We start from the raw sequence: 11,591 nt of genomic DNA, 5'->3' as shown, positions 1-11,591 counted from the left end.
AAATGACTGATCATCCCCACTCCCTGGCTGACTCCATTTATAATTACAACGCCGTTGTTGCGGCTCGGAGGCTTGTCGACACTTTCCTTGCTACTTGCTTGCTTCTGTAGTGAGGACTTTAAACAATGCTTGTTTGGATAGATAATTTGTAAAGTCCTCCTTATGCTGTGTCACTTATACAGCAAGTCAGTAAAGCCATTACGGGAGGACACTTAATAAGTCACTCACTACGCCAGTGGTTCTCAACCTTTTTTGTGCCAGCGCCCCCCTATCCATTATTCAGGTTCCTAACGCCCCCCATCAAATATTATGTAGGCTAATTGCCCCGAATATTAATGATTACGCCCTGATATAGGCCTATTATTGTTGTTACTATTGTTATCAAAAATAATCAAAAAATCAAATAATTGAATGACAAACACATGTATTAGTTTCCCAGGTATCAAAAAAGCCATGTAAATAGAAATTTTATATATTTACAGGTTTTTAAAAAAAATGCAACCATTTGACATTCAAATTAAATAACAGCAGCCAATCAGAACGACTAGATATGTAACATTCAAACTATAATTAGGTATTATCAAAAGACCTGCTGCATGTCCCTGGTGTGAACCTCAGCACCTTTAGAAGATGACTATAATTTGAATGTCCTTTTTTGTTTGTGAAGTGACCTTGGGTGTCATGAAAGGCGCTTTAAATAAAATGTATTATTATTATTATTATTATTACTACAAACACTAACAGTAGCCAATCAGAAACAGCTTAGCAATTTAACATTCAAATCTATTTTTCATTCAAATCTAAATGTTCCAATGGAAAACAAGCTGGCACTTATCAAGGGGTAAAAGAGGAAGAATAACACACACACACACACACACACACACACACACACACACACACACACACACACACACACACACACACACACACACACAAAAGAATAGAACAGGACGTTGCGGCGATTGCTTTTATTTATTTGATTTTTTTTAAATCTGAACGCAGCTTCATGTGGTACAGAGCTCATTTAAGATGATGCTCTGACGTCCCGTTTCCGTGAAGGCAGCACGGAGCTGCGCCAAACAAAGCTAACAGAAGCACAGAAGAGTTATGATACCGGTCTCGTCCAGTAGCAGTGCTGTAAACTGGCAGTTTTTAACGTTACAGACTTTTTAGTAGTTTAAGTGTAAACATGTATTGTTATTGTGAATCTTTGGTTTAAACTAGCTTTCAAACAAACGCCCCACCAAAGGGCACCTCAACGCCCCCCTTTCTATTCAACAGGGGTTGCGGGACCCCTAGTGGGTTCTCAGAGTTACTGCTTGGGGGCCACCAAATTATAAAATCTTTTGAAATCCAACATATTACTAGCAAATATAAATCAGCCTACTCTTACTCTTACGGAGCCGTAACCTACAAGTGTCACACATTTATGGGAACTGAGTTGGGAAGAACTTTCTGAAGAATATTTGATTTCCATTGTAGAAAGAATGCCACGAGTGTGTTCAGCGTTTATATCTGCCAAAGGGGGCTACTTTGATGAGTCAAAAATTTAGAATACATTTTGGTTTATAAATTGATTCCATGATTTATTTTTTAACTTCAATTATTTATGTGTTCTATTCTTTCATTTCAGAGTACAATAAGAAAAAAAATTCTAAAACTTTTGACCAGTAGTGTATGTATTAGGCAGTCCCTGTGAAGACGAGCAGAGGCTAGAGCCAGGTGAAATCAGTACAGGCTGCATCACACCTGATAGGTGTCTGCATATCACAACAGCATGAATAGTTGATGGCCTACTTTAAACATAGCTCTGGTTTCACTGCTCGGCCCCGTTTGCTTCTGTGATGATGGGTGTGTCAGTGCCCCAGGTGATTGATGGATTTCTAGGCTTTCATGTCTCTGATTTTTACAGGCTTGGTTACATAAAAGCGGAATCCTTTTATTCTGGCATGAGAAGGCCTCCCTAGGGAATGTTAGAGTATATCCCGTGACATGGTTGATCCAGAGTTTCCTATATGCACACTGGCTCACAAAGGGAATATTTCCCTCTCTGGGTTTATTATTTCATGTGGACAGACGCGTAACTATCGGTAAGCAGGATAAGCAGTGCTTACAGGCCCGTACCAATCAGGGGCCCGCATCACTGGAAGATATTGATTGACAGCCGGGGCCCCCTATCGCATTTTCATTACTCGCGACAATCCCAGCAGTCCCACGTGCAGCCACTGACCAAGCGGGAGTGAGAACGGGTCAAATTAATTTCCTTGTTTCTGTTATGAAGAGGAGACGTGTGTGGCTCGACTCAATCTCACATTTCCCAACAAAACGTACAGCGAAAGACTGTGCAAAACATTTCAGACCGTCCTGCCAACCTGTACACATTTTAACATCAATGTACGCTGTAACGGTTTGTCACTATAAGCGGCTAGTGTTTCAATACTGTCGGCTCTCTACAGCGGGCGGGGTTGCTGCTCCATTTCCCCTGCGACTGTCGCACGCACGCACGCACGTACACACACACACACACACACACACACACACACACACACACACACACACACACAAATAGAGGACAGCTACGCTCGTTATTGTAAGTGCAATGATAAGTTAAAGTCCAATAAGTACTTTATCAAACCATATGAATGTGTGTGTGGCCAGGATAGGAAATTAACTAACAATGTAAAGATCAACAAGCCACTGACAGTGACAGATATGTTCATATTTGATTCATTCAATAAATTATGATTTTTTGTCTTGAATCCACCAGCCATTTTCATATTATGCCAACATTTGCAGCATCTTGAGCCTTTTTGGTAAAGTTCCTAGGAAATCTCAGCCCAGAGTAATTCATTAATAGTAATAATTATTATTCTCCCCAAAACAAGTTCCTTTTTATTTTTAAAGAACTATACAAAAAAATTGCAACTTTTTCTTGCAACTTTCACTGTCTTCTGAAACTTCATTGCAACAAACATACAAAAGACATTGCAACTTTTATCGCAATATTTTACAAAAGCTCCCGTGAAATCAGGCGTTTTGGGCCGCAACAATCTCAAAAAAAGACCGCGAAATCCTGTGTGTTTTTTCATGTGTTATGGTGCGCGTTCACCAGTGTTTTTTTTTGTTGTTGTTGCTGCAAGATAAAACATGCTTCACAATGATTTTCCCAAAACTAGGCCAGGAGCAACCATTATTTTCCAATATGTGTTATTCATACAAATACTTTACTTCAGGGGGGGTATAGTGTAGACATGCATCGACATTCAGGCAGTGGTGGAAGAAGTACTCAAGTCCTTTACTTAAGTAAAAGTACCAATACAATAATGTAAAAATACTCCATTACAAAAACAATTCCGGCTTAAGTAAATGTAAGGAAGTATTAATAGCTAAATTTACTTAAAGTATCAAATGTAAAAGTACCACTTCTGAAGAACAACGCTACTTACAGATACTGCTGTAGCTGATTGACGTGAAGCTATTTTTAACTACTTTATATACTGCTAGCTAGTTTAGTCCATATAGTATTAGGGTGTTTTCACACTGACAGCCTTTAGTTTGTTTTAATCGAAACAAGTGCGTTCAAGCCCTTATTTCAGTTTGTTTGTGTCTGTCAGAATGCAACAATCACACTCAGGTGCGCACCAAATTGATCGGTCCGAGACCTCCAAAAAGAGGTGGTCTCAGTCCACACCATCTAGCGAACTCTGGTGCGGTCGTGCTGGTGAGAAAGCAAACCTGAAACAAACAGGTCCAACGGTCTAGTAGTAACAAATTTTGGGAGTTAAGATCACTTCCTGAATAATTTCCTGAATCGCATTCAAAATGAACCGTGGACAAACATGGACACAAGAGGAGGCATATTGTCAGATGAATATATTGCATCGCAACTTTCAACAACCCACAAAAACAGACATTTATGCAATATTTAGCAAGCGGCTCAGGGAGAAAGGTTATCAGAGGTCTGTTGAACAGTGCTGAATAAAAACAAAGAACCAAAATCAAGTGGAATTGATGAAGAATTCCGGTCATATATGGCTGACAATAGGAAGATGTTGGAGGACATTCAGGAAGCTGAGCAGAACAAGTTGGCTCAAGAGGCCACTGCATTTCAAAGAATATTGCAGGCACAACAGGAGGCAGAGGAAAGAAGATTTCAGGGTATGCAGGCACAGCAACACGCCAATAACCAGATTCTCATGCAGCTAATGGGCACTCTTGCAAGTGCTCTTCGTCCTGGTCTACCTCATTCCTCAACACCACCACCCTGGAAGACAACAGCCACACCAACACCGACCCCTAGCGCTTGGTCCACCCTTACGAAAGGAAAATATATTTACCAATATATTACTTGAAATATATTGTAATATATTACAATATATTATTTTCCATTACATTTTACAATATATTATATATTGAAAAAACATGGACTAATATATTAATGATACATATATTATACAATATATTATATATTGCAATATATTGCAAAATATACAATTATTGCCACTTTCATATATTCCAAAATATATGCTAATTTATATTTATAAATATCCACCATAATGTATTCCGATTTATATGGGAAAACATATTGGTAATATATGTAAAGATATAGTTTCACATCTTTGTTTAATATATGGTAGAATATATGTTAAATATATGGTAGAATACATTTTAAATATATGTAAAATTATATGGAAACATATGTACAGATATGTGTTTAATATATGGTAGAATATATTTTAAATATATGTAAACATATATGGAAAAATATATGTACAGATATGTGTTTAATATATGGTAGAATATATTCTAAATATATGGAAACTTATATGGAAACATATGTACAGATATGTGTTCAATATATGGTAGATCATATTCTAAATATATGTAAACTTATATGGAAACATATATGTACAGATGTGTTTAATATATGGTAGAATATATTTTAAATATATGGCATACATAATTTTTGCCCGGTGTCTAAACGTCTGTTTCAGAGCACCAGAGAGCAGAGAAGACATATCAGTAGCACCGAAAGGAGGCGCCGAAATCCGCGTTGCTATTCGGTCCGGTAGATACAGCCCAGCAAACATTGGTCCGACGGCAACGTTGTGTCCCTGGCCAAAAATAGTCGCGGTAGGACGGCATAAATCGGTAAAAAGATGTTACACAGAACATTTCCTAAAAATGCATTCAGATACATTTGAACATGTCAACAGTTCTGTGGGGTTGCATGTATAATTGTTATTTTTACTTTTAGCTACGTGTACTTCAACATATACCATGTTGTGAATCAGTTGTAAGTGGACGTCCACTAAGTGACGTCCTTTACACGTGCATTTATAGTCCATCATGCCCCTCTATGAAATCAATTGTGATAAAGCTGCGCTAAACCCTTGCATGGTTAATACTGCAATAATTAATTTAATTCGCCAAGTTTTTAAAAGGTTGTGAAGACATCCACTGACGTCCTTTACACGTCTATAGTCAAGGCTGTGAATAGTCGTCCACTGACGTCTTTTACACGTCTAGTCAAGCAAAACAGAAAAAGAAACACGATTTGTATACAAAGTACATTTACTTTATGTGGTTTAAATAAATTATAATTACACAGTGCCCAGTGTGGTTAAGTGATTGCAAAGCCACTGTATTTTAGTCATTATTTCAACCTGTTGTACCTGATGTGTTCTTTGTTTTTTGTTTTTAAATGAATGTATGCATACATGTAAAACATAAATATATCCGGTCACCATTTATGTTGGAGTTGGATGTAATCATTGACATATATAACACGTAATTGCCATTGACAGGGAAACTGCTGCCAAGATGTAGTAACAAAAGATCTCGCGATATTACAAAATCCCGCGATAGGATAGATTATCTCGCGAGATGTTAACGCGTTCTCCCCATAGACTCCGGAGCCAGTAACTTGAACGTTGAACAACCACGAAGAGAGGAGGAATTGAGTTGTATCGATAATATTATTAAAAATCTACTGTTGGGTAAGTACATTTTGTATTATTAGATTAACGTGCTTGAGTTTTACTTGTTTGACATGAATGAACCGAAAGAAATGATGCCCACATTGTCAACTGAAATGTACTGAGTTTGGCTAAAATTAGCTAGCTAGCAAACGGTAGTAGCTAGGCTAAAAGTTAATTTGAACTTATACAACGGTATACCATAGTATAAAGTATGTTTAATGTTACAGTCAAAGGTGTGAAAGTGTATGTTTTAACATTGCATGCAATTGCTACGCTGCACTGTACTGTTAATCGTGATTTGTTTTTACCTTATTTGGTTATTTTTTCTAAGGTGAAGTAATCCTACATTTTTTTTCATAGAATGGGTTAGGGATAAATATATATATATATATATATATATATATATATATTTTATATATATATATATATATATATATATATATATATATATATATATATATATTGATTTTAGCTTTTTTCTAACTCAGTTTCATTCATGAAACTGGTGCAAAATCTTGTTTCATTTTTTTTTTTTTAATTTAGTTATAGGACCATAAAAACATTTAGACAATAATTTAATGTAATTTTTTTCCTACGGTTTGTTTTGTTTATTATTGTAATATTCTCTTCCCTCAGATGCTGTGAAGAGGTGGAGCCCAAATTCAACTGAATCAGATATTGATGCGGCTATGGCGGAACACTTGAAACATGCTCCAGGAAGAGTGTGGGGTTATAACAAATAACTTTCCTGGTGTAAATGATGTTGCAAAAAGTTGCTACACAAAGGGAGATATTTGTGACAGTGTTATTGAACTGAACTAAATTAACGGAATTGAGCTAAAACTGAATTTGTTTTGTAATGAACACGTTTTTCCTGTTTCCCGGGTGAATCTGTATTGTATAAACCGTAAAATAAATAAATGTGATTTGGAATTATGTGGCTTTTTAGTTCATCCCGTTATCTTTATGATCATTTGTAATGAACTACTAAAATGAAAATAAGAACAGTTTATTTTACAGTGTCCTTGTTACATGTAGTTACTGTAATAACTATAAATTATGCATAATTACATGCAACAAACCTTAACCCTATATTCAGATGCAATTAATTATATTAAGAACTTAAATGTATAAGTAAAGTGTTGTTTGATCTACACGTGATTATAACGTGTTATAGACGTTCAGGTATGACTGGACCGATTTTGGACCTTTTTAGAACCTTTGTCAAGTTTAGATGTGTAAACGTCAAGATCGCCGTTCACGATTTAACACAATAGGTGTATGATTGTTTAATATGAAGGCTTATAGCCTACACTTATGCAGAAACACACCTTATAAACATCCAGAAGAAGACTAATTCTGGCGTCCAGGGACGCGCAGAAAAGACGTGGAATTCACGGCCAGAAAAGACGTGGAATTCACGGCCAAGTGACGTCAAAGACGTCGGTTCAACTTTCATTTTGGAACTATTTTTCAACCATGACGGGACGTCTCGGACGGACGTCTTTTCAACGGTCATTAAACGTCCAAATGTTTGCTGGGAGGTCGTGAAGGCACCTGTGTCGTATTAGCACCGGATTTCGGTACCCAACCCTATTCAGGAAGAAGATTTTTATAAGTAAATGTAAAACGTGGAGGCAGGGAATAAAGGACCCAATCGCAGAGAGCAGGCAGGTAGGCAGGAGAAGGTTTGAGGAAGGGGATTTATTAACAAAAACACGGCAGCACTAAGGCTGGTAAAAACCCTGGGAAAAATACAAAAAAAGGCACAAGGCTGAAACAAACTGACAGGATAGGAACTAACTCAATAGACAGGACCAGGCCTGTTTCACAAAAGCAGAATATATAAATCCAGGATAACTGATAAAGCGAGGCTTGACCTAGTCTAATCTGTGCATCCTGGCTTGGTGCGTTTCACGAAGGCCAAGCCAGGCTGAGGAGGAGCGACTAGGTCGAGCCAGGCTGAACTAATTCAGATAGATGCGCGTCCACGGATTTCCTCAAAAGACCGCGAGGTCGATCACAGATTTACTGATGCCAAAATGGAGAATACGCATTGTACATACTTTATACAGAGTGAGCAGCAGCTTCTTGTGGAAGTATGATGACGTGAAACACATTTGAAAAAAAAGAAAATAACACGGCCGCTGTACTGAAACAGCGAGAGAAAGTGTAGCAGACGATCACGGACCGACTGAATGCGTAAGCAGCCTAAATATATACATTAACTGTCCACTGCTCTGAATGGAAACCGTCATAATCCTACCATTCAATGATTAGGCTACTAATCATTTGCACAAATTAACAATTGTACTCTTTGCCTTAAAAGTAAGCAGAAGATAATGTTACTCAGGAAGATCCATTTTCTATAACGCTAGAATATGAAGCGTAAATATCTCTTTCACTCTGTTCCTCCCTCTCTCTCATTGGCTAAAATATTAATTTCCTAAGTCATAATAAATTCCACTACTCGCTTTTAATGCAAAGTGTACAGGTGTTCGTTTTTTGCAAATGACAAGTGACACATTGAATGGTTTCATTTAAGAGCAGTAGTTCATAAATGTATATTTTTAGACTATCATTTAATCTGTCACGCTTTTTCTCGCGTTTTTTTATTTTTTTTATAGAGGACGAGTTTCCTTCTCTACATATTATATGCCTTGCTCCCTGGTATATATGCACATAGAAAATAAAGACACTGAAGAAATTGCACTGTAAAATCTAGAAACTATAAAGATAATAAAGTGATAAATTCCATGCACACTATAAACATGAATGGAACAGAGTATATTCATCAGTTATTTCCCCCCAGGCAAAATATAAGGTCAAAAACCATTAAGGTGTCTTCTCCCTGTTGTTACATAAATGTACAGTAGCCTACATCACTAGATAGTTACTGGTCCAGTGAACTAAGTCTATAATTTGGGAGGATTGTACAGTTAGGATATGTTCTTAAAATTGTACAATCCTCCCAAATTATAGTCCCAGTTTACTGGACAACACAAATTGTGTGCTAAGAATGCCAAATACAATGCACATGGAAGCAGAACAAACATGATCCTTATTGTTAAAGAATAAAAAAAAAATTACAAACTAAAATAATTTAAGGTGCATTGGGGAACTATAGAAATGTACAGCATTGTATGTATTGCCCTTAGTAACAGACTTCATTTAAAACTCGTTTGAAATGTTATCAGCCTTTTCTAATTATCTCAACAACTGCCATAAAATATTCATTAACCCTTGTATTGTCCTTTGTGTCACGGGAACTTGTTTAGTTTATTCACTTTTGTATTAGCCTCGCAGCCTCTGTCCTTCGGGTCCCGGGGACCCTCGCTCATTGTGATTCTATGTTACCATGTTATTCCATGTCACACGCTCGCATCGTCCTTCGGGTCCCCGGGACCCTAGTCTACTATTTGACCGCCTTGCCACGTCAACTACCGCGATGGAAACTATTTGGCCCTTGGGGTCTCCGGGACCCTCGCCTAGTCAATGACATTTTTGTATCTCGCTACTGGCCTCGTGGCGGCTTGTGTCCCTCGGGTCCCCGGGACCCTTGTTGCATTGGAAAGTTGATGTCGCTGGTTGTTTTTTTTTTTGTGCAGCGTAAAGGCAAAAGGCAAGCTCAAAGCCCATGAGCGAGCCAAGAGGCTACTGCCTCACGCAGTCCGCGCAGTAGGGCTGTGTGCAGCTCCCGCAGACGTATCTCTGGCAGCCACCGCACACGGTGTGTGTCTTGCGGTCCTTTTTCTTTGGACAGAGCTGACACCTCTTTCGCTTGCTGGGCACTCTCGGCGCTCTCGGTGCTGCTTCCTCCTCGTCGTCTTGCTCATCATTTTCGTCCTCCTCCTCCTCGTTGTTTTCGTCCTCCTCCTCATCGTCTTCCTCGTCTTCCTCCTCGTCTCCTCGCTGGTCCTGTCGGGCTCGCCTGACACCAGCGCCTGACCTCGGCTCGCATGACCTCGCCGCCATGGCTTTGATGAGCGCGGCGGACGCTTGCGTGCGAGGGAGACGCGAGCGTCTCTCGATGAGCGGAGTGACGAGCGCCCTGCCCAGCTGCTCGAGGAAATCCCTGCGCCTGTTGAGCTTGCCACGCAGCCACTCGGGCCTAAGCTCTGGCCAGAGCACAAAGGCGTTGTAGGCGGACACGTCGAGGATGTTGTGGAACAGGGCGAGGGGCCAGCGCGCCGTCTTCCTGCGGCAGCTGTACGTGCCGACGAGCTTGTCCAGGTTGTCCATGCCGCCCCTGGTGCTGTTGTAGTGCAGGATGATGTCGGGCTTGGTGGCCGTGGAGGCGCTGACCCGCGCGTCCCCCGTGTGCAGTGTGCTCAGCAGCACCACGTTCCTGTTCCTCTTGGGCACGTAGGACACCAGAGTGACGGTGGGCGTGAAGGCGAACCTGGACGAGAAGATCGCGTGGCCCTTGGTGTCGAGCAAGGCGCGCGGCAGCTCGGGCTTGTTTTTGCGCATCGTGCCCACCATGGTGAGGCGCCTGTCGTGGAGGAGCCGCCAGGCCAGCTCGTAGGAGGTGAAAAAGTTGTCGCACGTCACATTGCGGGGGCCCCGCAGGCCCTCGGTCAGGTCCATCACCACTCGGGCGCCCTGATTCCTCTCGGGCTCGCCGCTCACAGACTTGCCCGTGTAGACCTGCATGTTCCACAAGTAGCTGGAGCCGGCGTCGCAGGCCACCCACGACTTGAGTCCGTACCTGGCGGGCTTGCTGGGCATGTACTGGCGGAAGGAGCATCGACCTTGGTGGATGTGACGGACAACGCGGGGACAACGATGAGCATGAGCATGGGAGGGGAAGAGTGACGATGAAAAAGTTACAAAAACACACAAACACACATACACACACATACATACATACATGCATACATACATACATACACACACACACACACACACACACACACACACACACACACACACACACACACACCTCGAAAGGGAACCAGCTGCTCGTCTACGGTCACGTCGGGGCCCGGGTTGTAGAGGCGAGGCAGCCGCCGCACCCAGGCGTCCCACACTTCTTGTATGGCCGCCAGTTTGTCCAAGGCTCGTCTGGCGCCTCTCGTCTCGCGGTCGTCAAATTGCAGCACTCGCGAGAGCGCGTGGAATCGCTTGAGCGACATTGTGCCGCGGAAAATGGCCCTGCCGCTCTCCTCGTGCCACAGGCTCTCCAGGGCCTCGTTTCGGGACCTGTACACGCCGGCAAGGAGCAGCAGCCCGAGGTAGCTGCGCAGCTCCGTGACGTCCGTCACTTTCCAGTCGTTGCCGCATTTCCTCAGGCCCTCGAGGTTCGTGGCGGTCACCAGGATCTCTAGTATGCGCCGCGTGACCAACAGGTCGAACGTGGAGAGTATGTTGCGGACGCGTGTGGCGTCGTTGAGGACCATTCCATTTTGCCGTTTCTCGACACGAACCTTTCGCTCTCCTGCTCGTCCTGCTCATCCTGCCCGTCGTCTTGGCCCTCTTCTTCTTCTTCTTCTTCTTCTTCTTCTCCCCTTTGCCGTACACCCTCTTGGGCTGCTACGGCTATGTCTGCTCCTCGTTCTTGTCCTTGTTCTTGTCCTCGTTCGTCTCGGCTGTCGGCGTCGTAGTCCT

At 41.5% G+C, this 11,591-nt stretch overlaps 1 protein-coding gene across 1 annotated transcript; it reads right to left on the bottom strand.

The window, feature by feature from the left end:
* Window positions 1-9,635: 9,635 nt before the first annotated feature.
* LOC114558230 (piggyBac transposable element-derived protein 4-like) lies at window positions 9,636-11,383 on the bottom strand. The gene is made up of 3 exons (XM_028582052.1): window positions 10,927-11,383; window positions 9,918-10,735; window positions 9,636-9,734 (listed from the first exon to the last, which is right to left on the bottom strand). The coding sequence occupies exons 1-3, from the start codon at window positions 11,381-11,383 to the stop codon at window positions 9,636-9,638; spliced, it is 1,374 nt and encodes a 457-aa protein (XP_028437853.1).
* Between the last annotated feature and the right edge of the window lie 208 nt (window positions 11,384-11,591).

The sequence above is a fragment of the Perca flavescens genome, chromosome 7, assembly GCF_004354835.1.
Source record: "Perca flavescens isolate YP-PL-M2 chromosome 7, PFLA_1.0, whole genome shotgun sequence".
NCBI lineage: Eukaryota > Metazoa > Chordata > Actinopteri > Perciformes > Percidae > Perca > Perca flavescens.
Note: the sequence above shows the minus strand (reverse complement) of the source record. Positions and strands in the feature narration are given on the sequence as shown.